Source organism: Botryllus schlosseri, chromosome 4 (assembly GCF_051294905.1).
Source record: "Botryllus schlosseri isolate E-star chromosome 4, Bs_hap1, whole genome shotgun sequence".
NCBI lineage: Eukaryota > Metazoa > Chordata > Ascidiacea > Stolidobranchia > Styelidae > Botryllus > Botryllus schlosseri.
Genome location: NC_137239.1, coordinates 6,020,304 through 6,041,396, shown reverse-complemented (window position 1 = coordinate 6,041,396; position 21,093 = coordinate 6,020,304). Strand labels below are relative to the sequence as shown.

Sequence of the window (21,093 nt, the reverse complement as noted above, 5' to 3'; positions counted from 1 at the left end):
TTCTGTGAATAATTTTTGACATATCCAAGGTCATTGTGTTGGGTACAGTACCCAATACGGAAGACACGTATAAAATATGAATTGTTCATGAAAAAGTGCCGACCTATGTATTACACAAATTTGTTTGAATTCATGATAAGATTTGTCTGAGTGGTTTCTCTGGAAAACCTCGTCGAGGACTGTTAGGATGCTCTAGTCTAGGGGTGTTCAACGAGCGAGTAGGGGCCTATGAGACACATTCATTTCGAGGCCAACCCCTTCTGCGTCGGGTCATGAAGACGTGAAGTTTTGGCCAACATACAACTGAGAAAGTGCGCTGCCAAATAGATGGGCAGCCACAAAACCTTGACGAAAAATGACCGTCGCTGGCTGGCCAAATATGTTCGGTGGTCGAAAAGGCCGGAAATCGGCACGAATAGTCCCGTACTCGCAATATGAGCAGAAAGTAGTACAAAAGCGACGGGCAGAGAAAAATAATTCACCCCAAATTGATATCGCGAATGTCGGACAAGTTTCGTAGAGCTATGTTACGTACATTTGTTGTCTGCGAGTTATATATTTGTCATACATGCCCGTAAATTTTTTTTTGTGCTTTGAAGTGTTCATCAACTCCCAAATCGCTTCCTATGATAAATGTCACGTGGTAAAGCATCAACTTGTCACTGGGATTGATTGTAGGCCTACATCATCACCATAGCCGTCAATGTGGAGCGAAAAGCTATGCTGAGCTTTGTTTTATTGTTTATGGTGTTATTTTTATAAAGATTGTCATCCGACACCTTGTATACTCCGAAGACACTACCGTAATTTTGCTTCACGATTTGTCGTGGATTGGTCGCTATACATTATGAGCTGTGTTTGTTGCGATTTCACATTATTCTAAATGTGCAAGTTTTAGTAGCTGACAGCACTATGTAGAATTCTTTAAAGTCTGCATTATACGAAATGCCATACTCCTCAACGAATATCACAAGTTACCAATCATGTCTCTAAAACCGCAAGGCCTGTTCACGATGCGAAGTCCCCGGGTAGTCTATTTTGCATGGATATTTGCCGTCCAGGTTGTACTACACGACTTTCCGCTGGGACGTGGCCATACGGTATAGATGCAATCGAAATTTGCCCGTTAAGGGCGAAAAGGTTAGGCACTCCTGGTCTATAGCTACATGAAAACGGGCGCATACTATATTTTCTCTGGATCCAACTTACATTACGGTGCTGAGCTGTTTACGCAGTCCATCATTTTTAGATTTGTGGAAATCAGTGGTCCGTTAATAAATCTTAGTCTCATCTGCAGCCGCTGAATAGTCATTGATTTCAATGCGAATAAACGTACGCTTACTTGATCGACACTGCTTCAAGTGCGACCAGCGACGCTAGTTACTGGGACAAGTCGTTGCGGCCAAGTTGATAAACCTATTCAGGCCAGCATTTCAGTAAAATTGAATTAATTGTCAATATATCTATGAATGCAATTACATAATAATATATTCATAATGAAATAAACCGGATATTTTCGCCTGACACTCGTTAGTGGGTATTGCAAGCCACTAGTCGAGAATGGAAAGAACATGGTAAATCGACAATCGTATCGCCAGATTATGATTGTTGCTATGCAATGTTCTTCTCAATTCTCTAGTATAGTGGCTGTCAATTACCCCTGACGAGTTTCAGCCAAGAATATTCGAGTGTATTTCAACATGAATATATGATTCAATTGTATACAGAAGTTCTGTATACCAAGAGTCTCTTGAAATTATATTTACAGAAAAATATCTCGGATGCTTCGTCCCTGACGCCTCAAAAAAAAAATCATATCGTCAGGTGAAACTTGGAAGGACGACGGGAAACGATACTAAAATGGAATGTTTAGACAAATGTTACGGCAGGTGAGTTCTGCGTAAAAACATTCATATTAATCTAATATTCACAAATTTGGCTAAAAGAAAGTCTTGGAAATAACATTTATGATGCGGTAAGAGCCCGAGGTGGGTGCTACATTGTTAAATTGGCCGAACTTGCTCGTTTGAATATCGTGCTGTCCTTTTACACTGTTATTCAGTCGCATTGTCAATTGGGTGTGTCTCGAACGGTTGAAAATAACAGAGCCGACGATAATGCTTAATAGTATGCAGCTATTAGGTAACACGCCGATTATAAGGCAGATTCATCAATTTTCCTTTCTGGTGGACTCCATTGCGAGGGTCATATAAATTTCGTGGGATGTCTGACGTTAAATCATATTGTCCTGGAACGGTTGTGGAACTTTCCTGTTTAGCTCCTGCCTATCGATCACTGTTGCTCTAATGCAGTGGTCAGTATATAACGCAGAGCCAATGTTTGTAGATGTTATACTTGTGTGACTCCAGAAGGTTACTTGTAGCATTCGTTGCGTATATCTTTCCGTTCGACGACCGGCAATCCACGCCGTGGATTGGCTCGTTGGCTGACGTACCACGAAGTCGGTCTATTGCACACGTATTCGAATATCACACGGACGAATGTTTTGTTTCTGTCTCCACGACTTGTAACTTTATTGAATCAACGTACGACGACGTAATATCTTTCCGATCATAAATTGAATTGAATGTATGAATGAATGTTTCTACGTGGTATTACATGCGTATATAATATAGTATAGCCACGAGAGATTATATGCACCAAAACATCGTACGATTTATTTCTCTTATCTATATTCACACGATTCACAAAGGTCTTATCGGGTTTTCACTTCAAGGAATTAGGTAAGGTTTTATAACACTCCTCATTGATCACTATTAAAATGGCGTTAACAATATATTTCGTTAAAGTCACCAACGTTTCTGCAACCAAGAGCTACTTCTTGGGTACTGAGTGAAGCGACGTGCTGCCATTTACTCCCACCGTTTACCCGTACTATACTGAATTTCCACTTTGATATTCGGGCACTAGCAGGAATGAAATTGCGGAAAGACTTCTAAGACAGTCTTGCAAAATCAAAACATCTGATTTCAACTATAGCTAGCCACTAACATGAATTATTTCGCACGATGTTTGTATAAATTATGCAACAACAGTCAACTAAATTTTTTAAATAAATTTTGTCACACTTTGGACTGGACATCATGTACTCTGGTAGGTAACGTGACACTGCAACTCTAAGTGAATCTTCCAGATCTGCATCAATGAGGCGTGTTCTATGTTTTTTTTTAAGAAGTGCAGGCCCGAAAAGGCTGATTCACAACGATAAGTTGAACAAAACATGCTTGTAAGCTTCGTAGCTGCTGCGCCCACACCACTGTACTTTTCCGTGTCAACAAGGCACCAAAAGTATGGTGCAGTCAAGTGCGCTTTGAGGTGGAGGTCATTTTGCAGTGGTACAATTTCAATCTCCAACTGTATAGCATCCGGACTCAATACATTACATTATACCGGACACCAGCAACGATTACAGAAAGTTAGGCACATGGTACTAAACTGCGTTGAGTGTAAGATAATCAAGCTGTGTCAAAGGATACAATACGTGATGGGCATATGATATTGAAAATTTGCTGGTGCTTCACGGCTATCTCCTACCTAATAGTAATGTTGAATCCTCTTATGGCATTGTCCTGGACGTCGAGCTGTCATAACGTAACGGAACCCCGCGCCATTTCAAGAAGACCATCGATGACATTCCGTCATGTCGCCTGTATTGCAGCAGCGTTGTAACCAAGTCACAATGCTCCGAGTGACGAATAGTTTTGACTCGAGTCAAGTCGAGTCATTTTCAATTCGTTACCGAGTCAAGTCCAGGTCCAAGTCTCGGAGTATAGTGTCGAGTCCGAGTCATGGTGTTTTGACTCGAGTCCGAGTCCAAGTCATTGTGTTGACTGTTCAGTTCCGAGTGTCACGTGAAACCCACTTTTTACAGCTCTGCTTGGTGATATTGAATGATTCGTATTCATAATATACTAATTTTCCTCGCTTAAAAGTTTCTTGTAGCACTTTCAAGTACCAGTACTGATAGACGAACTAATAATGGTGTGATAACTTTACTATTCTTCGAAAGTACAATGAAAAGCCTGTCTTGGTAGACCCAGTCTCGAGTCCAAGTCATGCGCAATGACTCGAGTACAAGTCGAGTCAATGCACAAATTGGCTCGAGTCGAGTCGAGTTATTTTTGATTTTTAAGAAAGTGACTCGAGTCAAGTCGAGTCATCAAAAAATCGCGACTCGAGTCGAGTCATTACAACCCAGATAGGTAGTGCGCCGTATCCTCAGTCTTCGATATCTTGTGATTCGAATAGGCTTCATGTTGGTATATTTCTAATTGTAATTGAGGATATTTGATATAATCATTTTAAGTGTTCAAATGTATGTATATTGTCATTTGTAAGTTACATGTTAGTGTGATTCAGTGTTGAGATGACTCGAGTCAGACTCGAGTCATCTTTCTCGTATGACTTGACATGACTCGGCGTTTCAGAAATCTGGATTGGATCGCGACTCGGAGCACAATTGACGAGACAATTGACAAGTCATCAAGTAATCGGTGTCGATAAAAATCGCTGTATCTTGCATATGTTCGGATTGTTCTCGATACGCTGATGTGACCTGTGAGAGCGTTCAATTTCATTCATTCAATGATTTTGCGTTTTACAGAACCTCCAATGTATTATGTATTATCACAAATATATTGACCGCAAAAAGAAGGGATCATAGCTTGTGATGTACGTTACTACTTTGTCGTTAACTATAGTAATGTAATGAAAAAGTATGTATCTCTGCTATTGACTGTTCATTTGGGCTTGGGCCAGTGAAAGTACCTATAGCGGACGATATTTTTCTGACGACAGCTTCTTGTGAAATGTGCTCTATTACTTGACGGAATGCAAGTCAAGGCCCAAAATAAGATTTGGGAAAATTGTCACCCAACCGAGCGAGATAGTGTAATGGTGATGCGTTCGGCTTCTTGATCGGTAGGTCGTGGGTTCGATCCCTTGCCGGGTCAGACCCCAAAGACTCGAAAACTGACATCCGCAGCAATCCTGCTCGGCGCTCAGCAACAACAGATAGCATGGAGGGTACTAAAAACGGGGTCGTATTGGAAGTCGAGCGTTAAAGCATTTCAGCGGTGCAGGCGAAAAAGAATATCATAAATGTCTCTCAATCATCAATGTCCCGAGGAAGTATTTCGTTTCATTAACTCAAAGTTCCATACATTAAATACTACATTAGTTGATGATATTACATAAAGCGGATGATATGTTGGCGCGCCGCGCGACTAGGAAATCTTGACAAATCAATGCCAAGAACTTTTCAAATCAATAATACTCGTGAGTTTTCTGCATATAGTAAGCCTGTGAGGGCGTTCCGCTCATGTGCACGGTTTATTTCACAAGAAAACAGTGATGGCACAGAACATCACACGGGCTGTCCGCGGTGCGGTAGCCAATTTAACATGGATATTTCGGGTCCGAGTATAGGCTATTACGACTCTCTGCTGGAACTCGGCCTCACGCTGTATATGTTGTCGAAATGTGGCCATGAAAGGCACAAAACGTTGAACGCCCCTGGTTTAGACGGCATTCAATCCTTAGTGGCGCATCGCGAGATATTTTCAACTATTATTTCGCAAGCATGTTAGACGTTGGCCAAACATCGACAAAATCGGCAATTGTATTCTTTCAGTGGTGGACTATACGCCGGTCTGAGGAATGAGAGTTGTCTTTGTGGCGAAAGGGCGGATGGCTTCATTTCCCCTGAAGCTTGGGATCTCGCTCTGGGATGTAATTCATCCAAAAGTTTTGACATATACATGAAAGTCAGGAACTGTGAAAAAGGTATGTAAACTTGAATTACCACAATATGACTTTTGGCATTAGCCACGGTTATTTGAAAAGTGAAATAGTGTTAAGTTCAGATGATAGATTATTCATATACGTCATATAAATGTTTTACAATAAGAATAGTTGACATTGCGCTGTGGAGGTGTCCGTCTGGCATTCCTCGGGGTATGATCCTTTAACAGGGGTGGGCAATTATTTTCCTCCGCGGGCCAAATGAGAAAAATAAATACGTTGGCGGGCCGAGTGAAAAATTTTGGCTATATTCTCCAGCGTATTTTAATTTTATTTCTAAATCACATTGGTAATAAATGCTGCTCCTTGAATGTGTTGATATTAGGGAAGGAGAAAGTGACGGTTAATTAAAAAAATATCTATTTGCTGTCATGATTCGAAACAATGTTAAACATGATACATTTTAGCTCTCTTCAAAACCCTATTCACGTTCTTCTATTAAGACTCTAAAGCAGTGGTTCTCAAACTTTTTAGGCACGTCTCCCTTTATGATAGTTAACAATTTTGAGCCCCCTTATCATGATATCACAAAATGCAAGCATAATGCTAGCAATCCTTACGAATAGTTTGCTGGCATTGGATATTATGGCTGTTGATGAGCGAATAATGAAATATCAAAGTCGGACAATACACAGAGCAACAGCTATAAGCTGTAGTATATCGCGCGAGGCGCGAAAATTTTTCGATAAAATTGGGCTTCGCGCCACCCTTCTGATGCTTTCACGTCTCCCAGTTCGAGAACCACTGCACTGAAATGAATATGCAATTGTACAAAGCTTATATTTTCTTTGTCGCTGCCATCCTAGCAGTGTGCAGCTTAAATAGCTTTTATGTTGAGAGAAGCTTGCAGTTTTTCTGAACTTCACCCTCTCTTGACCGAGTGTTTCGTGTTTTTTGTCGTAAGAACGACTTTAATTAAAATTCCTAATCTCGGCGACCTGCTCGGTAAAAATGGAAAGGATGGGTTTACCCCTGACTCCAGTATGCGAATATTTAGTGCTCTAAATTCTAAACCTTCTTTGATATTCAGTTTTCGGCTTTCTTTTTTGGCATGCCCGTTAATCTTTTATGTGTGATAGATATGACAGAGTCATGGTAATCGCGAGCACTGATCGACTTGTCTTACGAAAATTCGTAACAAATTGAAACACATACCGTGAAACGCATAATGTGAGAATGGCAACAAGCAAGGTTTGAACTAAACTATATGGAGAGAATAATTTTTTGTGGCTTCAATTGCTACTCATACGTTGCCACAGTGCCTTTATTTTGAATCCGGATTACGCATGGCAGGTACGTAGACAGCGTAATCGTGGCATATTAATGGACAGGCTTCAAAGTAAACGAATTTCCTGTTCATTTGATACAGCCTATGGTTTTCGTCATTCAAAAAGCAAGTTTTATGTTTTGAATTCGACGAAGCCTTTCGCGGGCCGCACCGAATAGCTTCGCGGGCCGCATTTGGCCCGCGGGCCGCACTTTGCCCAGGTCTGCTTTAATACGAGAGCTTGCGAACTTACATTATCTGCTATTCAGTGTTGGGATGACTCGAATTTACTCGTCCACGTAACATGACTTGACTTAACACTAGCCACATCGCAAAAATGTCTGGAATTGAGTTGACTCAGCGTTTCAAAAATGTGTATTGACACATGCCAGAGTGAATTTTAGAGTCACTTCCAAGTGGTGTCGGAGAAATCGCAGCAACGCAGTATGCTATTTGGGGAGACGTATTTAAAGGCAACGTCCGTGTGATTCTTGTGTTACCCGAATAAGCAAATCTGCTGCTGACAAATTCGAATTTTCGTCAGTTCCAAGAATCGACAAAACCTACTTTTGTCCGTAATTTTGGCAAAGGTGTGATTCCGGATAAACATTTTATAAGATCTCGTCATATTGACAGACGATGTGTGCGTTACGCATTGTAAAACCCACTCGTGGGCGATAAGGAGTGTCCGGAATTTGAGCCAAAATATATGGTAATCCTACAGTAGAGGTAAATAATGCGCTCCATGAAGAAAGAAAAATTTTGAATCAAGTGCGTCCTACGAAATGGGTTTTTCTTTTAGTTTGGTCTCGCTCGCTTGAGCGATGCCAATAATATTTCAGTAGCGCAATTTCTCCTGGCGATGGCGAAATGGCATGGTTTACCAAAGTTATAGTCTACATTACAATGGGCTAGCTCGAAGCTATACGGCATGAACATTGCTTAATATGTACAATTACATGCCGTGAATTTTCGAATTCATCTCCTCAATCAGTCCTACAGTTAAACCTGATCAGGCATGCTGAGAGAGGATAACACTTAATAGCAGCGTATGTGTTATGTTCGTGCATTTACGTTTTAGTGTCGTACAACTCTTTCTTTCTATAGGATTAGTAATTACCGCCAATCATTATTTCCTCGTGTGTCGTGCTTGTATTTATATCCTGTGTTCTGTTGTCTCGTGGTCTTTTCATTTAACTGCACTCTGGATCGTGTCGCTGCCTTAAAGTTATTTTGTTGATAATATACTGATTCTGTATTGCAACCTCGTCGCATTGAGTTATTGTTCAAACAAGATAAAGAACATAACAATTGGTGTCAGAAGTCGGATTCAAAGTTATTTCTGCGACGAATATAAAGCATGGATTCAGGTATATTGAAGCTGCTCGAGAAGCAGCAGGCAATGATGGCGAGTCTACATGAAACAATGGCGAATCGAAAAGCTCAGCTCGAGCAGCAAAATGCTCGGCACAGAGAAGATCTAGACCAACAACGCGCACAGCATAAAGAAGATATGACGCAGCAAAAGCTGCAGCATGAGGAAGCTATATCGCAATTAGCACAGAGGTTGAGTCCCGGTACGTCAACATCAGAAGCTACCGCTCCCAAGTTTGATTCGTTTGTAAAATCAAAGGAGAAATGGGACCAATATCTGCAACGATTCAACCATCACCTAGCAATTTACGGCATTTCCAACATGGAGAAAAAAAGAGCGTGTCTACTCTCATGGGTTGGACCTGAAACGTACTCGCTCCTACGTAATTTGTTTGGTGCTGCTGATGTCAGTGCGCAAACTTTCGACGCGTTGACCGAGAAGTTGTCTACACACTTCAAGGACTCCATTCATGTACAAGCAGCCAGGTACGAATTTTACAATTGCAAAATGCAGCCGGGACAGTCATACGCCGATTGGATCGCTACTCTACGGGGAATCTCCAAGGATTGCAACTTCACATGCTCAAGAGAAGGCTGTGATCAGAGCTACGTTGACGAGCTAATGTGCGATCTCATCATTATAAAGAAACGCCGCACGCGGATGTGAGACGGCATTGTCTAACACAAACCAATCCATCCCTCGACGACGTTCTCAAAGTAGCCGCAACATACGTGAGAACGCTGGAAACTGATAGGGTTATCCAGGGCGAGAGTAACGGTAAAGATACTTCCATCGTCAACAAAATGACGGGAAGTTATCAGAAGGGGGAAAAACCTACCAAATCCATCCAAGGCAACTTCCCGGAAAGACTGAAATCCTGCAGCCGCTGTTTCATCGATCACCATAGAAAAGACTGTCAATATCGACATGCAGTATGTCAGAAATGTGGTCGTAAAGGTCATATCAAACCTGCGTGCATGTCTACCAAACCTAGTATCACGAAACAGGTCACATCCGTCAATTTCTGCTCAGTGCCGCTCCTCTCCTTCGACATTGATCAACTATATCGACGCGTAGGAAACCAGCTCTGGATCAACTCCAGCATCAACGGCATTCCGTTGCCGACACAGTGGGACACTGGTGCACCCTCCGCCATGGTGGGATTGACTGGGTACAAAACTTTGGGCTCTCCGAAACTTTCAGCATACCATTACCAAGTGAAAGGTATTTGCACTGTAACTGTGCAGGTGGGTTCGGAAGTTCGAGTTGGCTTAAAATAGGTAGTTCTCGACGAACACCGTGGGCAAAACATTTTTGGTCTCGATTGGAGCGATGCTTTCTCCATGACCGCTAAGGGAACGTCTGCTTTGGATGCAATTTCCTCGCAGATGGTCAAATCGCAATCATGTAATACTATTGACATTTCTGATTCGAACGACAAATTGGTATCTTTTCAGTCCAAATTTCCCTCCGTTTTCTCTAATGTATTAGGACGATGCACCAAGACAAAGGTGACAATTCACTTGAAACCTAATGCCAAGCCCGTATTTAACAAACCACGCCCTTTGCCTTTCGCAAGGCAAATCGCTGTTCAAACCGAATTGAATAGATTAGTCAATCAAGGTATCCTCGAACCAATCAATTACAGTGATTGGGCAGCACCAATTGTTGCCGTCACTAAATCAAATGGATCAGTACGCATTTGTGGTGACTTCAAAGCATTGAATCAACAAATTCAGATAGATCAACATCCCCTGCCCTCCTTAGATGAAATTCTTCACAAGTTACAGGGTGGTTGTATTTTCACGAAAATTGATCTTGCCGATGCTTATTTTCAGCTAGAATTAGATGATGATGCGAAGAAGTTGTGTGTCATCAACACGCAATTCGGTCTATTCCGTTATCGACGCATGTGTTTCGGAGTCGCATCTAGTCCCGCAAATTTTCAACGCTGTATTGATGCCATGATCGCCGGCTTACCCGGTGTTGCTAGTTTCATCGATGACATAATCGTTACTGGCATTGATGAACGCGATCATTTTCGCAACTTATCGCTACTCTTTGAGCGCCTCACCGAATACGGTTTCACCGTGAATTTCGCGAAATGTGAATTTTTCAAAAGTAGTATCGAGTACCTTGGTCACAAAATTGACAAGGACGGCAAACGCCCGTCTCACAAATCCGTTGAAGCAATCAAACAGTTGCCTTAACCTCAGGATGTTCGCCAGCTACAGGCATTCCTGGGCAAAGTCAATTATTATCGCGCGTTTATTCCTAATTTCACGAATAAAGCCGCTGCCTTGTACCGTCTACTTCAAAAAGACGCGGAATTCATTTGGAATGCGGACTGTGACGCAGCTTTTCGCATTCTCAAAAACGACGTATTCGACGCTACGCAGTTAGCTCATTATGATGTAAACAAGCAGCTCATTTTGTCGACGGATGCTTCTCAATTCGGAATTGCCCCTGTCCTCTCGATTGAGCACAATGGCGAAGAGAGACCCATCGCGCACGCATCGAAAACCCTTTCCGATTCGCAAAAATCCTACTCTCAAATCGAGAAGGAAGCTCTGTCAATTATTTACGAAGTCACTAAATTTCGTCAATTCTTGTATGGTAGAAAATTTACGCTCGTAACGGACCACAAACCGCTTTTAGCTATTTTCTCGCCAGACAAGAAAATCCCCGTGATTACAGCGCAACGCTTACAGCGATGGGCACTAACGCTCATGGCTTACCAATACGATATTCGCTATAAACCGACTAATTAGCACGGAAACGCCGACGGTTTATCTCGCCTACCAAAGGGTCCAGACCCTGAGTTTGACGAACTGGAAATTCGTGAAAACGCGGAGATCGTTCACGCTATTAATATTTCATTCGATGGCTTACCGTTAACTCGCAATGAAATTCGCGACGCGACGCTGAAGGACAAAACCATGAAACTAGTAAAATTATCTGTCACTCATGGTAATTGGAATCCAAAGACGCACATTGATGATTTTTCTTGGTTTTCGACTCGCAAACATTCGCTTTCATTGAACGAAGACATAGTCATGCTCAATATTGATGGTTTTCAGCGCGTAGTAATTCCGCAGTCTCTTCGCTCGCGAGTCTTATCATTGTTGCACGAAGGACATTGGGGTATCGCGAAAATGAAGCAGATGGCTCGACGTTACATCGCATGGCCTTCCATTAATCGCGACATTGAAAATCTCGTTAAAAGTTGCGACGCTTGCCGCAAGGTAATGAAAGCGCCTGATCGTCAGTATCGCGAATGGCCTAAAACTTCTGAAAGCTTTGAACGAATTCACTTGGATTTCGCAGGTCCAATGAACAATAAAATGTTTCTTGTCATCGTCGATGCGCATTCGAAATATCCTTTCGTTAAAGTAATGAATGTCGGTTCTACCACAACCTTGTGTGTGGTCAACGCTTTGAGGGAAGTCTTCTCTATCGAAGGCTTGCCCATAACAATTGTCACGGATGGCGGGCCGCAATTCACATCGAATGAATTCGATACGTTTTGCTCTAATTTGGCAATCAGCCATATCGTATCACCGTCTTTTCACCCTGCCTCAAACGGGGAAGCGGAGCGTTTCGTCCAGACTTTAAAAGCTGGATTAATAAAAAATTGCGACGGGGGAAAAGATCTCAACTTCGCGCTCCAAACACTTCTCGCTACTTACCGATGTGCACCGCACCCGGGCATAGACTGGAAAACGCCTGCCGAGATTTTACATGGTCGACAGCCGCGCAATTTGTTAAGTTTGTGCTCGCCCTTCGATAAATCGAAACCCGTTACGCCTGGACAATCAGTCACTCATTTCGAGATTGGTTCCTCGGTTTACGCTCGCAGTTACCGAAGCGGACCAAAGTGGGTTGCTGGCGTGGTGACGGAAATATTGGGGCGTGTTGTGTACATCATAAAAACAGATCATGGGTATTGGAGAAGGCACAAAAACCAACTCCAACCACGCTTGATTTCAGCTGGCAATGATACAGCCACACAGGAAGTTGCTCAGCCTCAGCAGTCCCAAGCTGAGCAACCATTGGTCAGGAATAGGGCACAACGTCCTGCAGCTAGTCCTGCTCGATCGTCGGGCAGACGTTATCCTCTCAGGAACAGAAAGCAAACCGATTTCTACAGACCTACGTAAATGTGGGCAACCCTCTCAACTTATAGGGGAGGACTGTTATGTTCGTGCATTTACGTTTTAGTGTCGTACAACTCTTTCTTTCTATAGGATTAGTAATTACCGCCAATCATTATTTCCTCTTGTGTCGTGCTTGTATTTATATCCTGTGTTGTGTTGTCTCGTGGTCTTTTCATTTAACTGCACTCTGGATCGTGTCGCTGCCTTAAAGTTATTCTGTTGATAATATATTGATTCTGTATTGCAACCTCGTCGCATTGAGTTATTGTTCAAACAAGATAAAGAACATAACAGTATGCAAGTACCAGCACCGATTGCACACATCGGCACTGGACACTAAAGTACAGCTCCGTAGTAGTATTAGTAGCGAAGTCCTCCAGAAGTACGACGAATACCTCGTGCGACCAAAGACCAGCGTTTTATAGAAACAAAAAATTGCCGTTTTGGTTATGGCTGTTGCTCACAGTTGTCAAATGACTGCATACGGAATTAGTGTGTTGCGAAGACTCGCGGTCTTTACTCATATCCCATACTAGATAAGTGACCATTTTCCGTATCACGCCATTGATTGCGAATTATGGTGATATTTTTGAACAATAGCTTAAATTATACTTTCCCTAATTCAATTCTCTGCACAGAAATGACATCATCTACGATGGAAAGAGATAAGATTGGATGCCTTCATAGTAAGCCGCAATTGAAGGGAGCGATGGTAGCTATGAAAGTTCCCGGAGGCGCACTCCACGTAGCACAACGATGCATTTTGAGCTGCGAAAGAAAAGGATTAACGATCGCAATAGCATCGCAGGACAGACAATTTTGCATTTGTTCAGATTTCATATCGTTGTAAGTGATGGCTTTCCAAGTTACGATCATTTTAGCATGGTGGGGATAGGTTTTCTGAGTATAATATTGTAAATCCGAGCTACCTGTAATAAAGATGAACTGCAGACTCCATTAATTCAATTATCCGTCTTACGACACTCCATTAAGGGGGAAAATAGTTCAAATTCGAGAGAACGGTATACAATAACACCGAATAAGTCTAATAATAAGTATTACTCTAGTCAAAAATCATATTAATTCTACTTTCTTTGTAGCATATGTGCAAAGTATACCTTGTATTGATAATGTAGCAATGGTATTGTGTTAAGTCTTATCGGTGAAAGAAAGCCTCGTCAGTTCCCATGTCAATATTACCATAAAAGACATATATCTTTTTATTGTTTAGTGGTCTTTATGCATGATCTGGATGATCTTGAGCAATGTTGATACATAAATTGAACGTGTACGATGCATAGTACCATATCGTATATATGCGTATATCACAAGGAATAGGCTACGCCACGAGCTGAAAACTTATATAGTCAATTTGTTTTTAGGTGAATGTGGTCAATCCCGGCTAATTTGGGGTCGCTGTTCACGAATATCAACTTGGAATTTGTTGATTAGCTCTAGTTCAGTGGTTTTTAACCTTTTTCATACCGAAAGAGAAAAGAAAATGACAGGATGCAATTACCCCTTTTAAAAAATAACAAATTACAGCTTGCACTCAATTAATTGTAAAACAACAAAAAAGTGACGTCATAATGTACATCGAAATGCCTGTTCAAAATATGAAGTCAATGGTAAGGGTGGTGCTTTTTTGTGTTATCCAGTGGTCACATCTAGGAAAAGGGTAGGATAATAGACAGCATCTCATGAAATTGTCAATGGCAAACTCATTTCGATATTTCGTTTTGATAGGTACTATTGCAGAAATAAAATTCAATCAGAAAGTTCCATGCCATTTTGACGAATATTAGTTATTCATTTTGAAGGCGAACCCAAAAAGTTCCAATATCTTCCGCTTGTTTCTTCGAATGCATTTTGATGATGTCAGACTTAATTTTTCTGACTAAACTAGACCACTACATTTTTCAATCCAAACAACCATATTTCTACGATATTGTTACTGCATTATAGGTGTAAAACTGTACTAGGACACCCCTTGTTGTCTGATATTTGCCAGCATGCGTAATAATAAATGATCCGCACTACTGCAAAATAATTTGGACTTACCTAGCTAGCACCATACTAAACTACATTCGACCCTGTTATTCATAATTTCTATTGGTTCTGGTTACTATGATATCACAGCAGGCATGGTATGTTGGGTGAAACAAAATATTTACGTTTGAAAATATTTCAGGGCAACGTTATAAGTTTATTAGAAATGACAATATAAATTGCCCCCGAAAATTTGGGGGTAATTACTCCAAGGTTGAAAACCACTGGCCCAATGGGTCCACTAAACAACGAAGGTGGAAAAGCACTGCATTAAAAACACCTACCCTAGGTCGCTTCGTAGGAATTTAACATAGGACCGTAGGTATACCGTATACCGGTCCGAGCTCGGTGCGACCGAGTTTGGGAATTTTCCAAAGCCATATTCGCATTCAGGCATATGTCCTGGTAAAATATAAACACATGAAATTGCTACAGTTTATGTAGATTATAGCTTTTGTGCCTAATAGATTGCACTATATATATATAGATTTGCATATAAAAATGAAAAAGGATATAAATTTTTAAACCAGAATTAATCGGCAAATTTTATTGCCAGTTTTGAATTCAGCGTTGAAATATTTACAAGAATCAACGCTTTTCTTATCGAAAGCAAAGATAGCTTTTAAAAATTTTTGAGCAGTGTTTTTGTTTGTATTGAGGTATTCATGTGGTTTGTCGACTACTATATGGTTATTTACACCAGGCCGCATGGTCATTTTTATTCTGTAGCTGCCAACTTTTAGCACAGCCCACTTCTAAGTTTTTTTTTTATAAGACACCGCTTGCACGGATGATATGGCGAGGAGAAGCCCAGATAAATCTCCAACACTTAAGTAGGAATTCTGGAGTCGACCTCGGTCGGACTCGAACCCGCAACCAATTACCGTTGCAGCTGTGGATTAAACTACTACGCTATCTTGCCACACTTTGAACAGTGTAATTCACCAAAATATAAAAATTCAATTTTTTTCTTATTTTGAAAAAATGGCGTCACTAAAAATTAAAAAAATAAATCGTTTTATCCACTTTCGTTCAAGACACAATCGCAAACAGAACAATTACTGTATTACACGCTTAATAACGAAATGATGCGGCTACTGCGTGTTCACATAGCCACTATTCAAATATTACCATGAATCTGCACTGGAAGTGGCCAACCATTTTGCTATCTACGGCCGCATTTCGATCACTTATGTGGCCTACGACTGTATTCCAGGCCACAGGCGCAATGAACTATCTGGACGTCAATTACCCATGTTAAACTGTCCATGTCCATTTCCAGTGAACTCCGGACTAATATACTTATTCATATCGCTTACTATACGCACCTAAATGGCGATTGGTCATGTCATGAATAGCTCCTAGGGTTTGATATGGTCAGATTCATGAATAAATTTCGTTATTATTATTCAATGCTTTGTTATTAATATTAGTATTTTCACATAATCTATTACTATCAAACATTTATCCTTGCCCAGCCCATGTGATCAGATTCACCGGTTGAATTGATGGATGTTGTGTTTTCAAAAATTTAGGGCAAGTTAAAAATGATGAGGTATCCTCTAGTGCGCCAATTCCTATCCGTCACTTTGTTGCATGTTGTTATTTCTTGACCTCCCATCAGGATTGTCGGTACAGTGGAAATATATTGGAATCGCCAAAACGTATATTAGAAACAAATTTCTTACGCGAGTATCACACGATGTAGAGTTGGTATTTTGATATTGGGCGCATCTTTCTCCTCTGCTGTTCGCGTCTACTGTGGCGTTCAGATTGAAAATGACGCGACTATATTAAAATAGAAAAATGAAGTCACATCGAATCGCGCAACGCGCGAAGAAAATTTCAAGATCAATTGAAATCTTAAAAAATTTTGGAAGTCAATTCGTAGACTAAATTTGCATGTCAACGGTCGCCAACTCCTAGTTATTGAATAACATGTCGACGGCCGCACTAATTTCTTCTACGGCCGCAGGTTGGCCACCGCTGGTCTATACGTAGATCTCGGTGGGTGCGCGATAAGTATATTTATTAGTTGCGAATGTATTTTTTAGATTTGAAAAGGCAGAGAATGTGAAGAAAATGTCACATAACTGTATTCCTGGCGACGCAACGGATCAAATCCTGATTTTCGGAACGTTCAATGAAGACCCAGGCTGTCATATTCGTTTCTACAGTCAAAATGAAGGAAAGCCCATTATACTATTCAGCTTCCCTGGTTCTGGAAACACGTGGATCAGGCATCTTATGGATATATCCATGGGAGTTTATACAGGAAGTGTTTACAACGACGGGTCTCTGTACAATAGAGGTGAGTATCGATACGAAACGGAGATTGCACGTTCAAGCGATACAGTTTTGAACCTTATGCAAGAGACAAGGTTCTTAAGCAGGGCTCCGCGGACCCCTTGGGGGTACGACGCACCGAAAGAGTGGGTTCGAGTCAGTGGCGTAGCAGTCACCTGGCGGTTATCGCTCTGCGCCGGGGGCGGCAGGCTACAAGGGGGCGGCAAAGAAGGCTGCACAGTGCGCACAGTCGGCGAAAAGCACCGTAATTGATAGTCTTATACCTGGCGACCAAAGAGCTAAAATTTATTCAACTGCATGGTCTCAATTGAAAGCTAGTGTCGCACTGATTCCGAAAACACGAATTGAAATGGGATCACGACAATGGAACCACTCCGAAAAAGCCGTCAAGGCTGATTATTCCGAGAAATCAGAGCGCAGAATCACGATGACCAATTGACCATGGTGATGGAAATTGTATTGAGCGATTATTCGGAACAATGCCGATTTTCAGGCTTTGATGGCTATTTCGGGGTGGTTCCGTTGCCCTGACCAGATTTCACAATGTATTTCCGGAATCAGGGCAACAATAGCTTTCGAATAAAATCAGTGTTGTTAAATTGGAGTAAGCGGGGGAGATAGCGTAGTGGTGACGATAAGTGCCTACCACCCAGGCGGCCCTGGTCGATTCTGGGTCGGAGGTTATTATTGGCTTCTCTTCTCCCGCGTCGCCGCTCCTACAGCGACAATAAAGCCCAGAAAAAGATCCGATGAAAGAGCGCACTCACAAAGAATGTAGAAAGACCAAAAAACCGCGGAATAGAGCCAATCATCAATAGAGGAACTGTGAAATCGCGCTATTGCCGTGAGGCCGAGATGGATGCCAGTTCAAGAGACCGCTACTGCAAATACAACTGGTCGCTCCGCGTCCTCCATTATGTTCATTACATCGCATTATGTCTTATCGCATTGTACATTGTGTGTGTCTTGTTCAGATGAAAATATAATCTGACGATTATTTATAATTGATATTGATAAGAGGCTAGTGCAGAGCAGTGAAACCACGTTTGATGGTAAAGCAGTTTTACAGTGGTTATAGTTAAATCATACCTATACTTGATTCGACACCATTTTATGCTCCTGTCTGAAACTTTGTCTGACCATTGGTGTTTCAATTGCGAGCTGCGAGAGAAGCTTCTCAAGGCTCAATATGACAAAGTCTTATATACGTTCTACCATGAGTGATGATCGGCTATCAGCTCTATCCATTCTTTCTGTATAGAAAGAGACTACGTTTAAAATGTGATATTGAGGATATTGTCGCTGATATCGCTTCATCGAAAGCCCTAAAAGTTCATTTTTGTGGTGGCTGTTGACTTTTTTTGGCCAAAACATTCTTTCACCATTAGTTGTCTTTATACTTTTCGGCCTTTTAAACGCGGAGATGGTGAGGCTTCTTTCTAAAGCGATATAGATCTTTTGAGACGCTGCATATTATTTGTAATTAATTTTATAGAAATGATTGCTGGAACATGAAACTATGTCAAAATTTGTTGCGGCCTACTTAGGAGGGGGCGACATTTTCAACGAAAGCCATAGAAGGCACCACGTGCTGCTACGCCCCTGTTTGCGAGATGCAGTGTGCAATTAAACGCTATTTAATAAACCCTATAATAGTTTGCAAATTAACATAAAGTGGAATATTATTGGTCGTATTTCTTCTCGAAAATTCTCTTGGCGCGAATTCCTATAAATACCTTTCTTGCTTCCATTTATGTATGCCATTCCCGCCGACAATATAATAGCAGGCTTAATAAAAGATATTACATGAGTTGCAGGAATGAGTCTAGACCTCTTCCCAATTATGAGAGAATGGTGTCTTGGGGCCATTAGGGTGCTGTGAAAACTGCTGGAGCGGGACTATCACACTCCGACATTTCGGCTTTGGCCGTAATTACCACCCTAGACCACGCCAAGACCCGTTACATTTCGGTGCAACGGCGCCGGCGATTAACATTTGGACCCTAAAACCCTAGCACATCGGCGAAACCATCGATATTATTATTTCCAGTCGCTGAAATGTCTGCAGTCCCTGGCATCCACATAAGTTGAGTGGAAAACCCTATGGGGGCCCAAGACCAGCATTCGAGGATGGCTTGACAAAGTGCTGTTTCAATCCAGAATGGGGGTACGAGAAACATTTCATGACAGCTCAAGGGGTATGAGCGCTAAAAAGTAACACTGTGCCGGAGCAATGGTCGGTTAACCTCAAGCGTGCAAATAGCCCATTTGCAATCACATATAACCAAGCCATAGCCGAAAACCTTGTTTCATACCTGAAATGAGAGTTTCAGAGTTTTCAATTCTTACCCTGAATGCTTCACTTTCTCACAATTGAGTTATTGTTTGACGGTTGTCAGCGATCACTAATGCAGACCCATTTATGGTAATACCAACCAATCCAACAGTAGGAGTTGGACATAAAGGTTTTATGAACGGCCCTGGTGCAGTGCGCGTCAACCTTTTTTGAAGTGGTGCACCCTACAAAGTTGTAGTTCCGACGCATGCAGCCCTGTCAGGTCAAGCTACCTAAAGCTAAACTGTCCTTGTCAAACAATACAAATTAATTAGTTCTATCTGTCCGTCAAATTGTAAGCTATCAGTGTTCAGGATGTACGGTATTAGTCCATTTCATAGGCTAATTACTGAACAAAATCATGAGTTTCACCAGCAGGATATGACCAATGATTTTAAGACCAATGTTTCTCATGCACCGCTATTCAGTGTCCACCCTTTCGTACTGACTCACCACATGCAGATTTTCGTGCACCCTGGTAGGCACCGTGTACACCGGCTGAAGAGAACTGCCGTAGTGAATATTAATGTTGCAGTGAAAAGAATAATCAATGAAACAAAATAATATTTTTTGTTGGTTTTGCTGACTCCAGTGCCAGAGATTTGTATCTTCTGCCCTTGGTACATCCGCATCTAATTTTCGATAGTGCTGCGTGTTATAAAGTATACATGCATATACAGGCAATGATGATATAGTTGATTTTACATGTAAATCAGATCTGCATATGTAGTTTTGTAAAACATAAAAGTGGACGAGGACCTCTTGGAGATCCAATATGTGACCTGGATATATGATGTATATATTATTACTACCACAAACCAGTCTACTAGCCCGCAATCTCTACAACATGATATGCAGCACCTGCATTGTTTTATTGGAAACAAAATCAAAGAGAATAGAGTAATTTTAGTAGGACAAAATAGTGAAATCCGTCTTAGTATCGAGGTAAATATATTTGACACAATCCTGATATTATGCAGTCAATTCGAAGTCTGAATAGCTTTGTAATTTTTTGCGGACGTCACTCAGGTAATAAACACCTGAGCACTATTCCTACTGCATGTACTCTTCAAGACTAAATTTGCAACGTAAAAGAAGCAATCATATTTGAGAAAAAGTACTTTCGAAATATAGTATCGAAATATAGTATATCTGACTAATATTGTATTGCTATTAGGCTATTATACCTATTAGAGATTATATTTTAATAGCCCGGGCTTTTGTAACTTACCACTACACAATGCCCTTGAATGAATTTACCACCCACAAGAAAGCCATGACATCTCTTCCGCATTTGACTCAGCACTCTTAATGTGTAATCGCAGGTCTCCTAGGAGAAAAAACAAACCCCTTCTCCGGCAGGTCTACAGCAGTAAAGGATCACAATCTGGCCAAGATTTTGCCTAATAAGCAGCTCACAAAGTATCGAGGGGCGATAGTCGTCATTCGCAATCCATATCATGCCTTTCTCGCAGAATTTGCACGTGAATACTCCGGAAGTCATACGGGCGTTCCATCCGATGATAGTTACAAATCCGCAGGTACCATTCTCATACAATATGGTTGGAGCAATTGATATCGTTTTTTTTCTTCTTTTTCTTCTAGGTAACAATCCTTGTTAGGACTTATATTTCCACGTGCCCCTTTCACGACACATTATTTCAGAGGTCTCAAACACGCGGCCCGCGAGACCATTTTGTGCGGCCCGCCACGGTATTTTTGAGTTCGAAGTATTCGATAATATTTAACTGCCAAATATATATTTATTTAATTTGAAAAC

The 21,093-nt window shown here is 41.4% G+C and overlaps 1 protein-coding gene across 1 annotated transcript in view; it reads left to right on the top strand.

Moving 5' to 3' along the window:
- LOC145436914 (sialate:O-sulfotransferase 2-like) overlaps positions 1–21,093 on the top strand; it is a 48,149-nt gene that overhangs the window by 25,745 nt on the left and 1,311 nt on the right. Inside the window, exons 2-6 of the mRNA XM_080314103.1 lie at positions 1,769–1,889; positions 5,654–5,805; positions 13,261–13,468; positions 16,726–16,982; positions 20,639–20,854. Coding sequence (XP_080170229.1) covers positions 1,769–1,889; positions 5,654–5,805; positions 13,261–13,468; positions 16,726–16,982; positions 20,639–20,854 — 954 coding nt within the window. The remainder of the gene's footprint in view (positions 1–1,768; positions 1,890–5,653; positions 5,806–13,260; positions 13,469–16,725; positions 16,983–20,638; positions 20,855–21,093) is intronic.